Source organism: Carassius carassius, chromosome 28 (assembly GCF_963082965.1).
Source record: "Carassius carassius chromosome 28, fCarCar2.1, whole genome shotgun sequence".
Taxonomy (NCBI): Eukaryota; Metazoa; Chordata; class Actinopteri; order Cypriniformes; family Cyprinidae; genus Carassius; species Carassius carassius.
The window spans coordinates 29,747,756-29,771,223 of NC_081782.1; the positions used below are offsets into that span (position 1 = coordinate 29,747,756).

The window sequence follows — 23,468 nt, forward strand, 5'->3', positions numbered from 1 at the left end:
TAAGGACTCAGTTCACTTCCAACGACTCAGCATCAGTGTGGAAAAGTCTAAAGAAGATCACCAATTACAAGACACCACCCCCCAGGACTGTGGAGAATCAACGACTGGCAGACGATCTGAACGAGTTTTACTGCAGGTTTGAAAGAACACCCATCACCAGCCCTGAACACCTCTCCACACAACCGTTCACACCAATAACAACTCCTGCAACCAACCCTGAATGCCTCTCAACACAACCGTTCACACCATTAACAGCTCCTGCAACCCACCCTGAACACCTCTCCAATCAAGCGCTCTCACCATTCACACCTCCTGCATCCCCCCTCTCCCCCACACCTGCAATACAGATCAGCGAGGATGCGGTGCGCCAGGTCTTCCGGAAGCAGAAAAGGAAAAAAGCACCAGGCCCAGATTGTGTTACACCAGCCTGTCTGAAATCCTGTGCTGACCAGCTGGCCCCCATCTTCACAAAGATCTTGAACAGATCGCTGGAACTGTGTGAAGTCCCTTCATGCTTCAAACGCTCCACCATCATCCCCCTCCCAAAGAAATCCAAAATTACAGGACTAAATGACTACAGGCCTGTGGCTTTAACATCCGTAGTCATGAAGTCATTTAAAAAACTGGTGCTGGCCCACCTGAAGGACATCACTGGACCCTTGCTGGATCCTCTTCAGTTTGCCTACAGAGCAAACAGGTCTGTGGACGATGCAGTAAACATTGGACTGCATTATGTTCTGCAACACCTAAACAGACCGGGGACCTATGTGAGGATCCTGTTTGTGGACTTCAGCTTGGCTTTTAATACGATCATGCCAAACCTCCTCCTGCCCAAACTAACTCAGCTCTCCATGCCCACCTCCGTCTGTCAGTGGATCAACAGCTTCCTGACAGACAGGCAGCAGCTAGTGAGGCTGGGAAAATACACATCCAGCACCCGTACAATCAGCACCGGAGCTCCCCAGGGCTGCGTTCTCTCCCCACTGCTCTTCTCCCTGTACACTAATGACTGCACATCTAAGGACCCCTCTGTCAAGCTCCTGAAGTTTGCAGATGACACCACACTCATCGACCTCATTCAGGACGGTGACGAGTCTGCTTACAGACAGGAGGTTAAAGAGCTGGCTGTCTGGTGCACTCTCAACAACCTGGAGCTTAACACGCTCAAAACAGTGGAGATGACTGTGGACTTCAGGAGAAACCACCCTGCACTCCCCGCACTCACCATCATGAACAGCACTGTGACTGCAGTGGAGTCATTCAGGTTCCTGGGCACCACTATCTCTCAGGACCTGAAGTGGGACATTCACATTGACTCCATTGTGAAAAAGGCCCAGCAGAGGTTGTACTTCCTTCGCCAGCTGAGGAAGTTTAACCTGCCACAGGATCTGCTGAAACAGTTCTACTCCACCATCATCGAATCCATCCTCTGCACTTCAGTAACTGTTTGGTTCAGCTCAGCTTCTAAATCTGACCTCAGAAGACTACAGAGGGTAGTCCAGACTGCTGAGCGAATCATCGGTTCAACTCTCCCATCTATTCAAGAACTGTACTTATCCAGAGTGAGCAAAAGGGCTGTTAAAATCACTCTGGACCCCTCACATCCAGCACACTCCCTCTTTGAACTGTTGCAATCTGGTCGACGCTACAGAGCACTGAGCACCAGAACGACCAGACACAGGAACAGTTTCTTCCCTCAGGCAATCCATCTTATGAACAGCTGATACACACTGAACACACTGAACACACTACACTTTATATTTATATACACATACACTTAATTTATCTAACACACATACTTAGTATACACTTAAATTTTGCACATAATATACATGTACATACATAACTGCATTTTTGTAATATACCTGCCTACAATTGTCAATTTGTATATTGTCATTCCTTGTCTACTTATTTGTATTTTTTGTATTTTTATATTCTTTTATTATGTGTTTTATGTTCTGTCGCTGTTTCGCTTATCGTGTTGCGTCTTGTTAGACCAGGGAGTAAGTATAAAATATTTGTTTTCATATATTATGATGAAATAAAAATGTACTGCTATCTAATACCAAGATTACTATTGTTGAATTTTTATACTGATTGGAATCCCGAAAATCCTCTAATCCATATCTTAAATATCAAACCCATTTCAAATCAGTAGATTTGCCCTTGCCTGACAGATTAGGAAATTTTACCAGCGGCTTTTTTAGCGAGATGGGTAATATGTTCCAATAAGTACATATCACTGCAGTTTCCAAATTAAATGAACACTAGAGGCAGTAAAACTCTTAAACCTTTTATTCCTTTTCACACAAATTTACAGAATTTCGATTAATAAAGTGACTTGAACAAAATTACTTGAACAATATCATGTTCTGACTTCAAAACAATATTAATATGCTGGGAGATTTGAAAACTGATGCTTTTGAACGTTAGCATCGCACATATCCAGTTTCATATCTATGGGTTTTCAGAGATGGAAGGTTTGTTCAGTAGCTCATGGTGTATGGAGAGGTACTTGAGAGGTGAGGAGCTCCAGTTCAAATCCTGCTTAACCATTGTTCAACAAAGCAGTTCAAATCTGCATATAAGGAAGTTAATACGTACAGGTGCAGCTCAATAAATAAGAATGTTGTGGAAAAGTTAAATTATTTTATTAATTCAACTCAAATTGTGAAACTCGTGTATGTATTAAATAAATTCAGTGCACACAGACTGAAGTAGTTTAAGTCTTTGGTTCTTTTAATTGTGATGATTTTGGCCCACATTTAACAAAAACCCACCAATCTCAACAAATTAGAGTATGGTAACATGCCAATCAGCTAATCAAATCAAACACCTGCTAAGGTTTCAAACATTTAAGTTTTCAAACATTCATTGCCAAAGAAGCTGGCTGTTCACAGAGTGCTGTATCCAAGCATGTTAACAGAAAGTTGACTGGAAGGAAAAAGATGCACAACCAACCAAGAGAACCACAGCCTTATGAGGATTATCAAGCAAAATCAATTCAAGAATTTGGGTGAACTTCACAAAGAATGGACTGAGGCTGGGGTCAAGACATCAAGAGCCACCACACACAGATGTGTCAAGAGATTTACTGAACCACAGACAACATCAGAGGTGTCTTACCTGGGCTACTAAGAAGAATAACTGGACTGTTGCCAAGTTGGTCCAAAGTCCTTTTTTTTTAGATGAGATCAAGTTTTGTATTTCATTTGGAAACCAAGGTCCTAGAGTCTGGAGGAAGGATGATGAAGCTCTTAGCACAAGATGCTTGAAGTCCAGTGTTAAGTTTCCACAGTCTGTGATGATTTGGGGTGCAGTGTCATCTGCTGGTATTGGTCCATTGTGTTTTTTGAAAACCAAAGTGCTGCACCCGTTTACCAAGAAATCTTGGAGAACTTCATGCTTCCTTCTGCTGACCAGCTTTTTGAAGATGCTGATTTCATTTTCCAGCAAGATTTGGCACCTGCCCACACTGCCAAAAGCACCACAAGTTGGTAAAAAGACCATGGTGTTGGTGTGCTAGACTGGTCAGCAAACTCACCAGACCTGAACCCCAGAGAGAATCTATGGGCTATTGTCAAGAGGAAGATGAGAAACAAGAGACCAAACAATGCAGATGAGCTGAAGGCCACTGTCAAAGAAACCTGGGCTTCCATTCCACCTCAGCAGTGCCACAAACTGATCACCTCCATGACACGCTGAATTGAGGCAGCAATTAAAGCAAAAAGTACTGTGTAAATGTACAGTAAATGAACATGCTTTCCAGAAGGCCGACAATTCACTAAAATGTTTTTTTTTTTTTTGTTTTTTTTATTGGACTTGAAGTATTCTAATTTGTTGAGATTGTGAATTGGTGACATAACGTAACGTAACATAAAGTGTTACAAATGTAAATAAAAATTCTGTCCAGTTTTTTTGTGTTACTTTCAGTAAAACTGTGAAAACTTTATTGGCTTGTGAGTTAAATTTTTTAGTCTTACAAAATTACTTTATATCATTAAATAAAATAATAATTAATCATTATAAAGCATTTTCGTTTTTCTACCAAGTGAATCCAGAATATTCGTTTTCCGTTTCGGGCCCAGAATTTTCATTTCAGTGCATCCATAGATGTAAGACTACATGTTTTATTTAATTTGATTTAAATTGAACAGTTATTTTCTTTCAAATGCCCCAGTTGCTGAAGGGTCTGCACAACTTCAAGTTGCACTGTTATATCGCAATATACTGCAGAATATTGCAATATATTTAAAATCGCAGTAATATTGTATTGTGACACAAGTATCATGATAATATCATATGGAATTCTTCTGCTTTTTGACTTTACTGCTCCAGTCTTTTTGAATCCCTTGGACAAGGAGAGCATCAAAATGAATTTCTAGTTTACCTGGTTCATAGTTATTGTTCCGAATTGAGATTTGATCAAGGAATTGCACATTTATTGGGTTATTCGATTGAACACTATGAATCACATCTGTGTATTTTAGAAACCAATGATTATGGAGATTATGAGGAAACACCGAAGAACTGCACTTTGGATGTGTCCATAAAGGGAGGTAGCGTGTCCTACTCCAATGAGGGACTGGTGGGAAGTGTGCTGACCTATCACTGCAAAGCAGGACACTACCCTTTTCCAGCAATGCAAAGAGTCTGTGACAAAGATGGGGAATGGTCAGCCCTGATCCTCCCAAATGGACAGAGAAAACGCGATGCTGTGTGCAAGGGTATATTCTCATATACATCTAAGTCATTATTTAAATAGGCTTGATTTATTCGATCAATAATACAGTCATTACAGACATGATTGTTAAACTGGAATTTAATCCAGGCTAAAGATAGAACAGTGTGAAACATAATGTTAAACCAAGTTTGAACTTATTTAAGTGTGAAAATCCCAACAAATTTTGACTTCTACTTAAAGCACTCATGTCTCTGTTTGACTCTCAGAGATCCTTTGCCCTGCTCAACTTCAGCTTGACAACGGGCAGTTCTGGCCCAGGACACAGTGGTTCAAGATTGGAGAAAAGCAGACATTTTCTTGTCATGAAGGATTTGTTTTGACTGGATCTGCTGAGAGAAACTGCACTCAGTGGGGTGGATGGACCGGTACTACACCCGTTTGTGATGACCAGTGTAAGCATTTATACTGCTTGTCAGTATCTGAAGTTGCATTACTTTCAATGGACTACCTGCGATGAGATTTATATTTCTGTTTTCCAATAGTACAGCTCTCTAATTTCCAGTTATGTATATTTTCACTGTGATGTAGCCACCTAGTTGTCTAAACGAAACTTACAATGAGTGACTGCAGGAAGCTAAAGTAAAGATATTCTAATGACTAATAAAACAGTAACACTTTTGCAATTCTCACTATTAACTAGTTGCTTATTAGCAGGCCTATGATTAACATATTTATTTATTAGTACATATAAAGCAATTATTCTCATGACCATATTCTTCATAATCTTACGTAATATACCTAAACTTGAATCCTTACTGAAAAATGCATCGTTTCCATATAAAAATATATAGTATATAATTGATAAATATATTCATCATTGTTCCAGCGGAGGACTGCAAAAACCCAGGCACACCTCCAGGAGCCTTACGTTCTGGGGAACGCTTTCATATCGGAGACAAAGTGCACTATCTGTGTCAGTCAGGTCTGGATATGCTTGGCTCCTCTGAGAGACAGTGTTTGGATTCAAGGGAATGGAGCGGAGCAGAACCACGCTGCTATGGTCAGTCACAGAAACAGAGGTTTGTTTGCATGTAGTTGAGACAACATAAACATATCTCATTTGTTTTTTTTAGCCCAGTACACATATGATCAACCAGATGCTGTGGCTCAGGCCTTAGGAGGATCTCTGACCGCGGTCATGGACGTGTCACACCCTGACTTCAAAAAGAAAGGTGAAAAGAGCACTTTTGTAAAACATCATTTTCTTGTGCACAAGTGATGAGCATTACATCATTGCTTCATTATTGTAGTAGTTTACTTAGGTTGTGTTTAATCACTAGAGCAAGCTTTGGGCAGGACTATCAGGGTTGCAGAAGGACGTCTGAATGTCTTCATCCTTTTGGACACATCAGCCAGCATTTCACTGGAGAGTTTTCACTTAGCAAAAAATGCCACTATTCAACTTGTCCAGAAGGTTTGTATTTGTAAAACTTGAAAATTTAAAGGGAACCCCGAGTATTACGACTTGTAACATAAATGATTTGTCTCCTACTGAAATATGTAGTAGAAAACCCAAAAGAGATCTAAGCTATTTAAAAAAATCCATTTGGTTTTATACACATTTGGGACTATGGGAGGTGGCTGGTTTGATGTTGCCATTTTTAATGCACAATTTAGAAAATAAAATACTGATACGATGCCACATAAGCCCCTTTCCTGGTAAATTGCTGTAAAATTACCAGTATGACTTTACCAGTAAATAGAGACAATGTTGTTCACAAAGGCAACAGCGTTCTGGCTTTTTACTGTTAATAGACCATTCACACAGAAGCACCAAAATGCCATAAATTCATAAATGCTCATGAAGAAGATTCCTGAGGAGCACTTGTGCATTGAGCAAGTGGTTGAATGTACTTGCACCTCAGCTCAGAATGCTTTTATGATGCAAGATGAATGTAGCAGTGCCATGCGGCCTACTAAATAAGAGAGTGTTGAATTCGTCACATGTAGTGTTGGAGCCGAACCATGAGACACCATGGCCAACAGGCTTAGTCATCAGAGAGCAGTTAATTCGGCTCCCTTCTGAAGATAACGGTAAAATAGAGGTTACTGTTGAAAACCTGACTGACAATGACATCATGCTATGTAGTCGCACGACACTTGGGTGGTTGCACAGTGTTGATGCCATCTACCCGTCGCAGACAAAGTCTATGTTTGATCAGAGACCTGAGGCGCGAGACAGCAGCAGTGTCACCTCACTTGCACAGCAATCCAGCTCTATGCCACAAGCTGAGCCCTGGGACCCACCTGTGGACCTGAGCCATCTGCCAGATGACCAACGGCCACAGGTACAACAAATGCTCAAGGAGGAATGTGATGTTTTTGCAAAGGATGAGTGGGACACGGGTTGTATCAAAAATTTGCAGATGGACATACAATTAAAAGACAATGTGCCTGTCCAAAGAACATACAATGCAATTCCTAGACACCTCTACCAAGAAGTGAAAACTCACATACAGGACTTACTCAGTCGAGGCTGGATCCAGAAGTCTTGTTCGTCATATTCTTCGCCTGTGGTATGCGTGAGGAAGAAAGATGGAGGTCTACGCTTGTGCATAGACTACAGACTGCTGAACGGGAAAACACAGCCGGATCGTCATCCAATCCCGAGAATACAGGAGATCCTGGAAAACCTGGGGGGCAACTCCTGGTTCACGGTGTTGGACCAGGGCAAGGCTTACCACCAGGGTTTCATGAGTGAGAAAAGTAGACCCTGCACCGCATTCATAACACCATGGGGACTGTATGAATGGGTGAGGATCCCGTTTGGGCTTACTAATGCACCTGCAGCTTTTCAGCGCTACATGGAGGGATGTCTGGGAGATCTGAGAGATGAGGTGTGTGTCCCATATTTAGATGATGTGTTAGTGTTTAGCTCCAGCTTTGAACAACATATCCAAAACGTGAGACAGGTACTGCGACGGCAAAGAGAATGTGTGCCAAAAAAATGTGACTTTTTTAAAAGTGAGGTCTGTTATGTGGGTCGAGTAATCTCTGCAGAGGGATACAAGATGAACCCCAAAGAGGGGGAAGCAGTTCAAGCACTGAAGCATGAGACACCAACCACTGTGCGAGAGGTGAGGAAGCTGATGGGTTTCCTCAGTTACTATAGATCCTATATACCAGACTTCTCCAGGATAGCCAAACCTCTCTACGAACTGTTAGCAAAGCCCAAGTCTGAACAGACGCAAAGCCAAAAGAGAAAGAATGTAAGCCGTAGGTCTGCTCAGTTGCCACCATCCCATCCTGTCCAGTGGACAATGATTCACCAGGAAATACTGAACAGGATGGTAGATCAGCTGACAAATCCACCAGTGATGGCATATCCGGACTTGGAGAAACCCTTTGTACTTCACGTGGATGCCTCAGAAGAGGGCTTAGGTGCAGTATTGTACCAGCGTCAAGAGGGTGTTCTTAGGGTCATTGCCTATGGCTCACGGACATTGTCACCGGCAGAAAAGAATTACAAGAATTACATTCTGGCAAATTAGAATTTTTGGCACTAAAATGGGCCATCACAGAACGTTTTCGTGACCACCTGTTCCATGCACCTGACTTTGTGGTATATAGTGACAATAATCCCTTGACCTATGTCACGAGGTCAGCAAAGCTCAATGCAGCGGGACACCGCTGGGTGGCAGAGCTGGCGGATTATAGATTCACATTGAAGTACAGACCCGGAACAGCAAACAGAGATGCAGATTTCCTGTCACGAAGACAAAAGCCCATTGAAGAGATCATGCGAGAGTGTACAGAAGAATGCCCCCAGGAAGCTATAGAATGCATCGGAAAAGCTCTGGAAAGAGATAAAACCCAAGATGTTGATTGGATCTCTGTTGTCACATGTAACATCGATGCACTACCAGAGGAGTGTAACATCTCAGAGCCAATCCAGCCTCTTGCAGTGGAAGACATCAGAGTTGCCCAGAGTGCAGACTTAGCCATTAGTAGAGCACTGGCTTTGAAAAAAGCACATTTATTCTTGAAACATAAAGACAAGCTGGCAGAAAGTGGAGCAGTGAGACAACTTCTCCGAGAGTGGCCCCGTCTAAAGATTGATGGAGAATGGCATTCTCAGAAGAGAGACTGCAGCGAGAAAGCAGTTAGTTGTTCCTGAGTCCCTGAAGCCTATTGTGTACAAGCATCTCCACAGGGAAATGGGACACTTAGGTGCCGAACGAATGGTGGCTCTCGCAAGAGAACGGTTCTTCTGGCCAAAGATGAGACAGGAAATGGAACACTATGTTACCCAGATGTGTCGCTGCATAAAAAGGAAAAAACCTAACAGAATAATCAGGACACCTATCCAGACCATTGAGACCTCGGCACCGTTTGAGATGATATCCATTGACTACTTACACTTAGACAAGTGTAAAGGGGGTGAGGAGTATATACTTGTAGTGGTGGATCATTTTACCAAATACGCACAGGCCCTACGCAATGAAAGACAAGTCTGGGAAGACCGCGGCAAGAAAACTCTTTGATGATTTTATTATGCGTTTTGGTTTTCCATCTAAGATACATCATGATCAGGGAAAAGAGTTTGAAAATACTCTCTTTCACAGGTTACAAGACTACTGTGGTATTCGCCATTCACGCACCTCCCCATACCACCCTCAAGCTAATCCTGCAGAGCGCTTCAACAGAACGCTAGTGGGTAGGTTGCGCACGCTTGAAGAGTCTCAGAAGTCAAGGTGGAAAGAACACCTAAACAAAGTGGTCCATGCCTATAACTCAACTGTGCATGAGGCGACGGGATTCTCCCCATTCTTCCTTCTCTTTGGTCGTGAGTCAACTTTACCAGTCGATCTAATGTTCCCCAAGGAAGGAGGAGAAAGGAACCAGTCACAGACTGACTATGCAGGGAAATGGAGAGAAGTCATGCAAGAAGCCTATGCTATTGCGATGCAAAACATGAAGAAAAGTGCAAGGAGAGGACAGAAAAACTACAATCAGCGCACGTGGAGTTCTGTTCTGGAACCAGGTGATCATGTCCTGGTGAGAAACCTCACGCCCAGAGGCGGTACTGGAAAGCTGCGTAGCCACTGGGAAGACATGATTCATGTTGTCAAGGAAAGAAAAGGCCCTGATAGTCCAGTGTACGTGATTGAACCATTGCAAGGAACAGGGAGAAGACGGGTGTTACATCGTAACCTACTTCTACCATGCCCTTATCTGGTTGAAGAGCCGGAAGGTCATGAATCCAACCTTGAAGAGAAAAACAACAGAAAAAAAGCAAAACGGACAACAAGAAGGGATCATATAGCCAGACATGATACTTACCGAGCAGATACAGACAGTTCCAGTGAGGAGGAGTATCGTCTCTGGACAGCAGTGGGACATGCTGAGACACCTCTGAATGCAGAAGCAAAAGAGTTCTGTCCTAGAACAGAGACACCCCGAGACAGGCCTGAGAGGGCGCTTGTACCGGAGTTACAGCCTGAAGAGGAGCCTATTGAGGAGAGACATAGCTCGGAAAGGGAGATTGAGGTTCCGGCTGTTGAATCAGAGGATGAGCAAAGTGATACAGAGATGTGGAGAAACAGGCTAAGGAGAGCTAGGCAGCCCAGGCGTATCTATACCTATGACCAGCTAGGCCAGCCAACCTTTCAACAGCTGAAGGCCTGCCATGTTGGTGTGAAGACGTCCGCAGGAACTGCCTGTGGTTTCTCTACCAGATCATCATTTGTGTATCCTTTTTATCATGGATAGATATAAAAGACACATAGAGATAATCTTATTCGTTAGTTTATGGTTAATGTTTATCTATTACAAGTTACAGTTCATGGTAGTAGCTAACACATAATACAGAACAGGTAATCTGGACAGTTATTTAAGTAATAAGTACAGAACTAGGTTATTATCCTAGTATATTGAAATTAAAACAGTGGTGTAATATACAAGCAGTGGTTACAGGAACAGTAGTTGTGTTTACACTTACGGTATAGATTACTAAATGCATGGTTTTGGAATATGTAGACACATAAGTTTGGGTGTATGTGGTATTTTCCTTGTCCCTTTGTGAAGATTGGGGGGCCCACCAATACTTCAATGGATTATTCACCCTTCAATACTAATGGACTATGGACACTTAGTCTAGTATTGTTGCCATGAGAAACTTGAAAAAAGAGAAAAGAATATGGAGAGATAATATGTTATAACCACTCTGTAATGTATGTGTGTGAAAATACCTGGTTAATTACCTTCCTCCATGTGTTCCATTGTGGAGACATTGTTGATTAATATTGTGAAGATAGGAAAGAAAATGTTTGGACACATTTGTTTTTTTTCTAGTGGGGGAGGGTGTTGCGACCTAGAATTATTATTTATAAGTATTATTTTATCATTTCATAATTTCCTAGAATAGGGATATGTTTAGAACTATGTAAGGGGAATCACTATAATTTCATTGTAATTTAATTCGATAAATATTCTGGAAATTATTCTGATTTATGTTACTGAGAGGTGAAAGTTCAGTTATGATGATGTGATAGGCCAGCGCAGACGGAAAAAAAAGAAGGAACGTAGGCTATAGCGTGGCTGGTATGAGATGTTGTGTTGCTTCGTGTAAAAAAGATAGTTTCAACAGAACTGGCTAAATAAAGTTGCAAAAAGGAAGACGGAGTCTGTTTTAAGTGTGCAACAAATGCAAACAAAGCCCATTGTGAACACCCTTGTAATTCGATTCAAACTTTTCAAACTTTATGAATGATTATTTGAGGTTCAAGTGGTGTGTGTGAAAGGAACTGGAAGCAATCAGATTACAGCTGTTTCTAAAGCACCCAGTGCAACCTGCTGTTAAAATCTAAGCTCAGAATCGAGTCCAGAGAGAATCACGATGTATTTGGAAAATCGCAGAATCGTTTTTCGATTCACGATGCATCGATTTATTGTCATAGCCCTAATAAAATGATGTAGGGTTTTTTTTATAACGTAAGTCTTTGGGTTTTCTACCACATACTTCAGTAGGAGACATCTGTATTGTTAAATGTGCTAAATAAAGATGACTTCACTTGACATCATTTACATTATATTAAGCCATACAAGTCTTAACCCGGGTTCCTTTTAAAGCTCACTGCATATGAAAATAATAAATTCGAAAAACTTGTTTAAAACAGCTGGATGCAGAGCAACACTGAAAAAAAATATTTTCTTAGTATTTTTGTCTTGTTTTCTAGTAAAAATATATGAAAAAAAAGATAAAAATTGTGTTCATTTTTGCTTAAAATAAGCACAAATATCTGCCAGGGGGGAAAGAAAATATTCTTGTATAGCCTTTAAATTAAGATTGTTTTTCTTACCGCACTGGCTGATATTTTTGCTTATTTTAAGCAAAAAACTAACAACTTTTTATTAAAACTAGACTTAATATCTTTAATCATTGTACTATCGAGTAAATGCATCTTGATTTAAGAATGTTTAGATATTCATACTGGAAAACAAGACAAAAATACTATGAAAGAAAATCTTTATTATTATTTTTTTATTTTTTGCAGTGAATGTCCAAAGTCCAGACATTGTGTTGACATCCTGTGAACATCTGATACATGTAAAAACAGATCAAATGTTCAAAAATAGTGCGGTTAGAACACAGTGGGGTGTTTTCTGTGAATGACCCCTAAGGGCTGGAATACACTACAAGACTTTTGCCAAAATTTTACCTCGATTTAACCCGATTTGTCTGTTGTGCTTTTATGTGAGAAAATGATTCCAGACAGTCATGTAATAAGTAAAAAAAAAACTAACATTTAACCAATAATTCCTACTAGAGTTCTGTTCAATAACCAGCAAATTATTACACAGTTATAAAAATAACACTTTTTTTTATATAAAGGAAGCAGTCTAGGAGAAATATTCACATGATGATTATACACAAAACATTTCAAACCCTAGGCCTTCTCTGCATCACTGCTCCTCATATACTGTATGTGTGCATAATGTTTTACAGTATAAAACAGCCAGCGTCTGTTTGAATCAAAATAAACACTTGTGCAATAATTAATCTTCTAGCTGGACAGCTATGAAGTCACCATGAGGTTTGGCATCATCTCGTATGCCAGCGAGACCAAAGAAATCGTGTCCATTACAAACGACCTGAGTCAAGATGTGCATTACGTCATGAGGAAATTACAGGAGTTTAGCGATGAAAGTATGTTCACTTACTACAAACTTATCGCAGTGTTCTTACTCCAGTTTCTAATTTTATGAAATCATTTTAGGCCACGGGAGTAAGAGAGGCACCAATCTGCATGATGCCCTATACAGGGTGTACGAGCGGCTTGCTCTCCTCAGAGAGAACAAAAGAAGTCACTTCAATGAGACTCAGAACGTCATCATCATTGCAACCGACGGTAAGACTGACCTGTATGAGACGGCTAAGGGTAATGGGTTAAACAAAGTTACTTCTCCAGTATATGTGTGTGCTGTAGTGATCAGTGTAGATGCAACACACGGTTACACTTCTGTAGGATTGACCATCAGTCTCCAACTTACATTTTCTAGCATAAATATCTAAACATTCTTATATCAAGATGCATTTACTTGACAAGTAAAATTACTTAATATATTGAGTCTGTTTAAAACAAACAAACAAAAAAAAACGTAATTTTGTTAGCTTTTGCTTAAAACAAGCAAAAATATCTGCCAGTGCAGTAAGAAAAATCATCTTAATTCAGAGGCTAAACAAGAATATTTTTCTCTCACCCCACTGGCAGATATTTTTGCTTGTTTTAAGCAAAAACTAAAAAATATATATTTTTCAGAAAACAACACATAATATCCTAAGTCATTTTAGATTCAAGTAAAGTCATCCTGATTCAAGAATTTATAGATAATTATACCAGAAAAGAAAATGACAAAAATACTCTGTAAGAAAATATTTTCTTTTTTCAGTGTAAATCTGTCTGAAGGTGGTAGTTGACTGAAAAAGAAAAATTTTATTACTCACTTACCAATTCTTAGGTCATGTGACTTCTTAGGAACATAAAATAAAATGTGAACTGTAGGGTCCCAGCCTCAGTGGACTCCACTGACTTCATATGAATCGAAATATATTCTGTGCTACACAAAGGATGCAAAATATGTCGTTGGTGTTGAGAGTAAATTATAAAAGAATTTTAAATTTTAAGTGAACTATCTTAACGTCACTTCTTATTTTAGAGGTCATTCAATCATGTACTTATTTTGCTTTTGTGTATTTTCAGGTTACTCTAATATGGGACCCAGCCCACAAATCGTTTTACCCAAGATCCGAAACTTATTTGGCTACAAACCAAACTCACAAGACCACACACAAGAGGAGCTCCTGGGTTAGTCTCATAAAGGTTTAACCCTAATGCTACCAGACTAATGTATACAATGTCTATAATTTTACAATGAATATGGTTTAATTACCTTAATGACATACCTACTTGTATGTGACAAGTTTAAACGATTTTCATGTGTGTATTTCATGAAAGTTTAATTTTGTGAATGTTTCTAGGTAATGTTTTTTTCTCTCTCTCTCTTAATGTTACCAGTTGTGTATGTTGTTGTGTTTCTGCAGATGTCTATGTGTTTGCTGTTGGACAACAAGTTAACAAGATAGAACTCAAAAGCATTGCCTCTTGCAAGAAAGATGAGCGTCATGTTTTCGTTCTGAAGGACTACAGACAGCTCGGGCTTGTGTTCAATCAAATGATCAGTAAGTAATCAGGTCAGCAGTAGTAGAATCAGGATAAACTGTAGGCGTCGCAGATTCACTTTTAAATACAGCATCAAAAACAATTCACAATTGCAGGTATTATATATGAAACTTTTGCAACACTTTACAGGTGTTGCTAATGTGTTAAAGTATTAATTCCCTAATAAGATATTATATTAACTATAGTGTAAATGCATATGTTAATTACCACAATGGGTAGAAGCATGCATTTTCAACTTCCAGTCGTCTGCTTTAATGCATATTAGTGCCGCTGCATTGTAAAGTGTTACCAGACTTTTCTCTCCAGTCATAGTCTGTAGTGCCCTGCTGGTTCTTCTGCACAATAGAATCACAGTATCCAATAAAACAGATGTAAAAAATGCCAAATGATTGTGATTTCAACTATGAAGATGTATGCTGGTTTCTGTTGACCTTAAAAAAGTCTCTTTTCCAAGATGCAATCCCTTCAGTGTTGGATTTGCGCAGTGTAAACCTCCTTCTTCTTGTCCAGGTGATTCTGCCGTGACTAAGTGTGGAGTGGCACAAGAGGAGCAGGACAAATCTGAAACCACTTACACCACCAAACCTTGGCACGTCGATATTTACTGGGTTAGTAAATTCACATCAAGAGTGAAACTTACATAAAGAAGTGATAAAGACATCTGTCACAGTTATGTTCGATTTCATGGACTTTCTGCTTAGTTTTCCTTTGAAACTCTCTCTTGTTCCCTCTCTTCACTTGTTGATATGATTTGATTAATTGTGCTCACCTGTTCCCAGTTTTGTTCTCATTATCTTGCTGTATATCTGTTGCATGTTTCCCTTGTGGATTATCTGAGTTTTGTTTATAAAAACGGGTGCATTTGGAAGGTAGATGATATTTGATCAGTTTTTCTGTCATCCAGGGACCTCGAACATGCAGAGGGTCTATACTGACCAAGAACATGGTGTTGACAGCTGCACACTGCTTAATAAAAGTGGATTCGAATGAATCTATATCAACAGCCAGTGCTTCAGATATAACAGTTCAACATGGTAAGAACTGGTGTTTTTTTTATTTCCAGCATCTTCATGGAATTCAAGGACTTAAACTAATGCTATATTCCACACAAAGATAATCAATTAAGTTGGCAGAACCCAATTTGATAAAAGATTCAAACAGCATTTTGTGATTTAAAATAATGTGCAGAGATAAATCAATATGACCATGAACAGTAAATTGGGTCAGCATGTTGACTTCATGCTGTTAATGAGTCAAACTTCAACATGAACATTTACAATTCTTCGATTCTCTTACAAAGGTAATGGCAAAGCTAAAGCCATGGAGCTGATTCTTCATCCACGGTTTGATGTGAGAGGCCTTCAGGACAAGAATGTCAAAGAGTTTTATGATTACGACATTGCTTTGATTAGATTGAGTGATATTAAAATATCTAAGAATGCAAGGTACGATTCAGCTTTTACGTTTCTTCTCATTCTATTGGTTTTCACAAACAACTGCAATTGGATTTATGTTGTGTACCGAAGTTCACGGTTATACCAGTGGTCAAAAGATGTTTACTCATAAATTAAAACTAAACAATATATCAATAATGTGTATCTTTGTCATATCTTTAACATACATTACTAGCTTTGATGCAGTCATCATCTTCTCGAGGTGCAAACTGGAATTAAACTGCTCTGGTCATGTGAAAACTATTTATACTAGACATGTGAAACTGCACATATTTAATTACGCACTAAAAAGAGCTTGATTAATGAAAACCTTCCAGTGGGATTTAAATGGGTTAACGATATATCATAACTCTTAGTGGATTGCCTTCGGATTTATTGACATGTAGTTATGTCTTGCCAGTGAAAGCATTACATCTATAACTTTGTCCACAGGCCCATTTGTTTGCCTTGTACCAGTTCATCAAATCGTGCTCTCCGATTGGCTCCAGACTCTACATGTGACCAGCACAGTAAGTGTTCATAAAATTCTATTAATATCTATTGTTATGAAGATATTTTGAAGACTCTTAATCTGTAGCTAAAAATCATTTTATAACGAATGAATGGTTGTTTTCAGAGAATATGCTGCTGCATCTGGATGAGACTCCGGCTCAGTTCATCAGACAGGGCACTCATCGATCAGACACCCGCATACATATCGGTGCAAAAGTGAGGATTTCTTTATAAACTCCTATTTCTTAACACTTAACACAAACACGTTTTATATGGGAGGTGGCTGTCTCGAACCCTAACCCCTAAATTTCAACTTATGATATTGAATTAATTTTGCATTTTATTCCATTGTTGTTATATATATATATATATACAATAAAGTTAAGGTAAAAAAAATACTTATTTGATATTTTCTTTGTAAATTATGAAACTTAATGTAAATGTTTTGCGCATTTTCATGTCGCTATCAAAATGTAACGTTTTAGTCCATTGGCTGAGATTGATTTTAATTACACCCCTACATTTATGATCATGAAATATTCCTGTCTCAAAGCTACATTATGTGGGTAGATAGGTCTCATCATTTTGAGGTAAATGTGTTTAATATGGGATTTAAATGCTGCCATGATTCAAAACTGAAAATACAGGTCTGAAAGGTTGAAACTAAGTGTTCGAAAACTCAAAATCTTACAAAAAAAAGTTTTGCAAGATCGAAAAATAAGATTTGCAAGCTTGCAAAATGTAAAAAAAAAATAAAAATATCTGTGCAAACATTATGTTGTTTTTGAGATTTCCTTCTTCAGAACTGCAACATTTTTTTACGATGTTGCGCAAATAATCTTTCAGAGTTTCAAATTTGTCAGTGTTCTCCCACTGTATTAGATTGTTCCCTTTCGAAAGGGAACTCTACACTACGTCAGAATGACGCTTTGGGGAACGCCTCAGGCGTGACAGGTGTCTGAAATCACTATCAAATCACGGCAATCATAATGACCGGCGACAGCCCGTGAATCATTAACGTGAATGATTAACGTGCGACCTGCAAGTATAAAAGGGAGCCTTGCAAACATGACAAACATCTTTTCGTCTTCAGGGACTGTCTGTTTGATATCGCTGGAAAAGTCGGCAAAGAAAATGAAACGCACGGAGAAGGCTGAAAGCTTCAGGAAGTGTGCGGATCCGTGCCCAAGGTATTTGACGCCGGGTGATTCACACGAACTGTGCGTTCTCTGTCTGGGCAAAGAGCATGCACAGGCGGCTCTTGAGGGAGCTGTCTGTGCAAACTGTGAGCGTTTTGCTTTGAAAACGCTCCGCTCTCGTCTAGCCTTCTTCTCGAGTGAGGAGGGCTCACCATCTGTACCTCGTGGCTCAGGTCCCGCTCGCGCTGAGGCAGAGCGGCGACTCGCGTCATGGGGTTCCCAGAGGGATCTCGCCGATCGTCTTGAGAGAGGTGTTAACCTCTCAGATGATTCGGCGGATGACGAGGGTGAGTTGCAGGTGGATGACGAAGAGGATTTTTCTCCTACTGTTCCTGCAACAGATGCTCTTCAGGACGGGCAGGTGATGGATGATGAGGAGGTCATTCAGGTGGACCCTGAACCCTCTCAGCCACCCTGCCCCATGTATGCTGAGCTGCTGGATGTAATGGAACGCGCCACTGACAGGTTGCAACTGCCATGGCGGCGCGTTAGGGGAGAAGTTGTTCGTGGCAGGCTGGACGATCGATTTCTCCCCGGCCATAGACCACCAGCTCAGGCGAGCCTTCCATTTCTTCCTGATCTCCATACTGAGATCGAGAGGGCATGGAAGAACCCATACTCTGCTCGGATCCACCAACATCAGCGGGCTAGTTTCGCTGATGTTGAGGGGATTGGCGAGTATGGGTATGTGTCGATGCCGCCCATTGACGAGACGTTTGCGAACCATCTCGTGTCTGGGCGGGCGTCGACACTGAGTGCTCCAGCCCTGCCATCCAAACCGCTCAAGACCACAGCGCGTTTGAATGGCAGAGCATACACGGCAGCGGGTCAGGCCGGTGCTGCCCTGCACACTATGGCGGTGTTGCAGGCGTACCAGGCCGACCTGCTGGGGGATCTCGACCAGGGGGCAGGGCTGTCCCCTGAGGCGGTGGCTGAGCTGCGCCGCACCACAGATCTTGCTCTCCGGGCCACTAAACAGACTGCCGCTTCGATCGGTCGATCGATGGCGGCAATGGTGGCCACGGAGAGGCATCTGTGGTTGAACCTGGCTGGCATCGGGGAGAAAGAGAAGGCCTTTCTCCTTGATGCACCGGTTTCGCCCTCTGAACTTTTTGGCACCTCCGTGGAGGCGGTGGTTGGAAAGTTCAGGGAGGCGAAGGCGCGCTCAGCGGCGTTTAAGACCTGTATACCGCTGAGATCCGGATCCGAGCCCAGACAGGCGGGAGAGCCTGGCCCTTCACGACCTGAGGGCCGTAGACAGGGCCAGAGAGCTAGTGTCGCCTCTCGTGCACCCCCTCCATGTAGGAGCAGGTCACAGAGGAGGCGTGACTCCCGCAGGAAAAAGAAGGATCTGAGGGAGGTGATCCAGTACAAACGATCACAGCGTTAGTGATGGATCATCTCCTGGAGGGCTGTTGCTATCCTAGCCCTCTCCTCTTTTTCCCGACTCCCCAGGCGTTTCTTACACCAGGCCTGGGGCTGGGTCTATGATGAGAACAAGGTTCTGATGGCCCGCCTCGGCTTGGTTGGTGAGAGCGCCTCTTTCAGGCGTGTAAAGTGATGGCCCCCAGGTTCATAGAGAACTCTCTGGCGAGTCTTCACTCTGCACGCCGCAGGTGAACTGGTTGGTTTTTAATATAATTTCTGTGTGTATACTAACACTGATTTGTATTTCTCTACAGACCTTGTTCCCTGTATAGACCTAGGGAGTCATTCTTAGAGGAGCAATGAGGTAAGGTATTGGAACTTCAGGGCCCTGAAGCCCCCCCCCCCAGCTTGTGGCTAGAACGATTTAGGGAGAAGCTCAAAAAAGATTTGACTCCCGTGTGAGTAGGTGATGGCCTTCCTGTCATGACATTTTTATGCGTGGTGGGCCACCACTCATTTCTATGTTAGCCTCAGGGCTTTAAGCCGCCTAGGGGTAGAGTAGTTGATCTTCCTAAAAAAAAAAAAAAAGACTTTTTTACTTTAGGTTTAGACTGACGCTGGCGCTTCAGATAGATCTTATGTCCTACCTTTCGGTTTGTGACATTGGTATCCTGAGTACTTCGCTCCCCTGGCAGTAGGTTGAGTGTTTCACAGCCTCTCAATCAAGTAGGCTGTGGCTCCTCCGATCCCTCAGGTAGATCTATGCTTGTAGGTCGGCCCTAACCCGGGCCGCCTCTGTAGCTGGCCTAGGCTATGTTTGGGATGTTGGAGGCGTTTTGCTAAGTATAGCTGCCGCATTTTATTATGTGTAGGCTTCCTCCCCGAGATTTCAGCCTCCTCCCTTAAATGGGAGTTGTTGGCCAAAGCCCGCCCCTTTCACTGCATTCAGGGGTGATAGAGTAATGCAGGGTGGTAGTTGAGGTATGATCCTTCAGGCGGGTCAGGCTGTCTTTCGCTCTGCGATGTGATAGTTTGCCAGACCCTGCCGAACAGAGCTACTTGTTTTTAGGCCTCTAGAGCTGGCTCCACTCAGCCCGTTGAGCTGAACCGCTCGGACGATGGGTGAAAGTTGGTTGGCTTGCAAGCAAGCTCCGCTCCCCCAGGCTGGGCACAGGACAAATCCCTGTCACCCTTTGGAGCCACTTGCAGGCCCGCTCCCTGTCTAACATTTCAGGGGCATATGGTGTTACTCCCCCGCTAACGCAGGGTAGTTTTGAGTAATCCATTCTCAGCTCTGTATTATCTACCTCACACCATGATGGCTCCGGTTGAGCAGGGAGTTCTAACTACATTTCATTCCGGTATTTGAACTCCGCTCCCTTGAAGCCAGAGCATTGCCATGAGCTGATGCCCTTGCATTTAGTAGGTAGGCCCTTAAAATGGGGCCTCCACTAGGCAGAGTGGCGTATGTTGTACTCCCCTGCTATGAGGGTATTGCTTTTTGCTGAGTACACTGCCTTTGGCAATGTGATTAGGTACCAGGATGCTGTAAGCGCTGTAGTAACAGTTTTTCTGCCTTGAAGGCTGCACAGTTAGGTAGTAGGCCCCAGCAGGCCTCCTTGACTGGGTAACCCCTAAGATAGGGCTCCTAGGCCAGCTCACCTTTGGTGGTTGGCCCTGGTAGTTTGGGCAGAAGACTCACTACCGAGTAGTAGGTCTTAACAGGCCTCCTCGGAGGTGGGTCACAACATTGTGGAGCATACACTAGGTCAAAACTTTAGGAAAGTTTTTTATTAGTATGGTTCCAGCAGTGTTCATTAAAGTAGCAGAAAGACTCGCTATCAGCTAGTAGGCTCGACCGGGCCTCCCTGTTAGGCGAGTCCCCAGCAGCAGTACACATCCAGCTGATTAGACCGTTTCAGGAAGTAGGCCTCTTCAGGCCTCCCTGAAGATGGGCTCCCACATTTTTTGTGGAGATCAGGTAGTAGGCTTTACTAGGCCTCCCTGAGGGCTGAATCCCTCATACTGTGGTACTAAGTGGCCCTGAGGTTGAACTATCAGGTAGTAGGCCTCATAAGGCCTCCCTGAAGGCAAAGCCCCATAGACAGTCAACTGGACTGCCAGTCTGGCCCACTGTCAGCTGTGGTTTTCAGGTAGTAGGCCTCTCCAGGCCTCCCTGAAAGTAAGCTCCTTCATGTCATGGTTCTCTGGTAGTAGGCCTCACCAGGCCTCCCTGGAGTTGAGTTCCAACATACTTTGAGTTTCCACTTAATGTGGGTTTTCTGGTAATGGGTAGTAGGCCTCTCTAGGCCTCTCTGTAAGCGAACTCCTATGTACTGTGGTAGGCTTCACTAGGCCTCCCTTAAGTTGAGCTCCCAGGTTTTGTGGTTGTCATGTAGCAGGCCTCTCCAGGCCTCTCTGTAAGTGAACTCCCATGCGCTGTGGTTATCAGGTAGTAGGCCTCACTAGGCCTCCCTGAAGTTGAGCCCCCGCATACTGTGGTTGTCATGTAGTAGGCCTCTCCAGGCCTCTCTGTAAGTGAACTCCCATGCGCTGTGGTTATCAGGTAGTAGGCCTCACTAGGCCTCCCTGAAGTTGAGCTCCCACATACTGTGGTTATCATGTAGTAGGCCTCTCCAGGCCTCCTTGGAAGGTTAGCTCCCACTTACTGTGTGTTCCACTGAGCATGGTTTTTCAGGTAGTAGGCCTCTCCAGGCCTCTCTGAAAGTGAGCTCTCACGTTTTATGGTTATCAGATAGTAGGCTGCACCAGGCCTCTCTGATGGTGAGCTCCCACATACTGTGGTTGTCAGGTAGTAGGCCTATCCAGGTCTCCCTGAGTAGTTTCACAGTGGTGCTGGGTTTTGTAAGCTAGTGGCCGCTTACTTTCAGTTTAGCAGACCTTATCAGGCAGCTACCAAAGGTGAGCTTGCGCCCTGGCTCGACTCAAGTTTTTATTCTCTGCTACGGGTTCCCTCCTGGAACCTCTTTATCTTGCTACAGCCTGGTTGCCTACCAGGTAGATCTAATGCTCCCCTCACTGAGGGTCAGTATGAGTATGTGGTCTCCTGAGTCTGATCAGTCGGTCGTAGGCCTCTCATGAGGCCTCCCAGTTAGATCAGTCCTTAGGCCCTCACAGGCCTCCTTAGTGTTTTGAAACACAAACACTGGGTTGATCCGTGGATCGAGTAGAGAAACTCCCCTCTCTGGCAAGGGTTGTAATGCACTATGCTGAGTCATACTCTCCAGGATATCCCGTCTCTGAGATCCGGTCCGAGTGGTTCACTGCCTGCTTCGCAGTCCCTCGGGTTGGATGCCTTCCTAAAGGCAAGTGTCCAGAGGCTCTGTCTTCGGACAGACAGGAAGTGGCCAGACTATAGTGTCTTGTATGGTGACACCAGGTCAGGCCTGCCTGGTGGCATTTCAGGTGGCACGTTCCCCTGAATAGTGACTGGCTGGGGTTCCCTCAGGTTCCCTAGCCACATTCCCTAGAAGGGACCCCTTCTAAGAAGTTGAAGTTGTGGTCCTAGGCCCTTGAGCAGGCCCAGGTAGACCTTTCACTAAAACTATGTTTATGGAGGTTTTTCTGTGGTATCATATAGCTTGGGCTATGACCGTAGGGAGTGCTGTCACTGACAGCCCAGTGTGACCTGAGGGTGAGTGGTTCTAGCGTTTCATTTGAATTTGCTAGTTCTGTCAATTGTCACTGCCGCTTGGCAGGCACTCCCCTTAGCATGGTGGCGTTGGTATATCGTTCCCCAAAGCGTCATTCTGACGTAGTGTAGAGTTCCCTTTCGAAAGGGAACGTCTCAGGTTACGACTGTAACCTATGTTCCCTGAGAACAGGGAACGAGACACTACGTCTTCCTGCCATGCCTCGGGGCCTGCCTGCAACAGTCCCTTCAGACGATAGGATGTTTGTCATGTTTGCAAGGCTCCCTTTTATACTTGCAGGTCGCACGTTAATCATTCACGTTAATGATTCACGGGCTGTCGCCGGTCATTATGATTGCCGTGATTTGATAGTGATTTCAGACACCTGTCACGCCTGAGGCGTTCCCCAAAGCGTCATTCTGACGTAGTGTCTCGTTCCCTGTTCTCAGGGAACATAGGTTACAGTCGTAACCTGAGACGTTTTCCATGTTTGAAACCTTGAAAATAGTGATCTGAAAACTGGTGTGCGAATGTGTGAAAACAAGATTTTGAAACTCTGAAAACAGAGCTTTTCAGGCTTGCAAAGTGGTAAAAAAATTACATCTCTTCAAACGTAATTTTGTTTTTGAGTTTTCCCTCTTCAGAAGTGCAACACTCTTTTTTATGGTGTTGTGCAATCATTTTTTCAGAGTTTCGAATTTGTCACTGTTCTCCCAGTGTATAGTTTGTTTTCAAGATTTGAAACCTTGTAAATAGTGATCTGAAATCTGGTGTGGGAATAGGTGAAAAAAAGTTTTGAAACCCTGAAAACTGAGGTACGAAAGGGCGAAACTTATTACATTACATTACATTTGCACTCCTATTGCAGACTGTTT

General features: G+C 42.6%; 1 protein-coding gene across 1 annotated transcript in view; it reads left to right on the plus strand.

The window, feature by feature from the left end:
- Positions 1–23,468, plus strand: part of si:ch1073-280e3.1 (complement C2) — a 38,023-nt gene that overhangs the window by 5,006 nt on the left and 9,549 nt on the right. The window contains exons 3-16 of the mRNA XM_059514966.1: positions 4,491–4,727; positions 4,951–5,136; positions 5,571–5,744; positions 5,818–5,916; positions 6,025–6,158; positions 12,755–12,893; positions 12,964–13,095; positions 13,948–14,052; positions 14,289–14,426; positions 14,938–15,035; positions 15,332–15,461; positions 15,728–15,872; positions 16,314–16,390; positions 16,498–16,589. Of these exons, the coding sequence (XP_059370949.1) occupies positions 4,491–4,727; positions 4,951–5,136; positions 5,571–5,744; positions 5,818–5,916; positions 6,025–6,158; positions 12,755–12,893; positions 12,964–13,095; positions 13,948–14,052; positions 14,289–14,426; positions 14,938–15,035; positions 15,332–15,461; positions 15,728–15,872; positions 16,314–16,390; positions 16,498–16,589 (1,886 nt within the window). The remainder of the gene's footprint in view (positions 1–4,490; positions 4,728–4,950; positions 5,137–5,570; positions 5,745–5,817; positions 5,917–6,024; positions 6,159–12,754; positions 12,894–12,963; positions 13,096–13,947; positions 14,053–14,288; positions 14,427–14,937; positions 15,036–15,331; positions 15,462–15,727; positions 15,873–16,313; positions 16,391–16,497; positions 16,590–23,468) is intronic.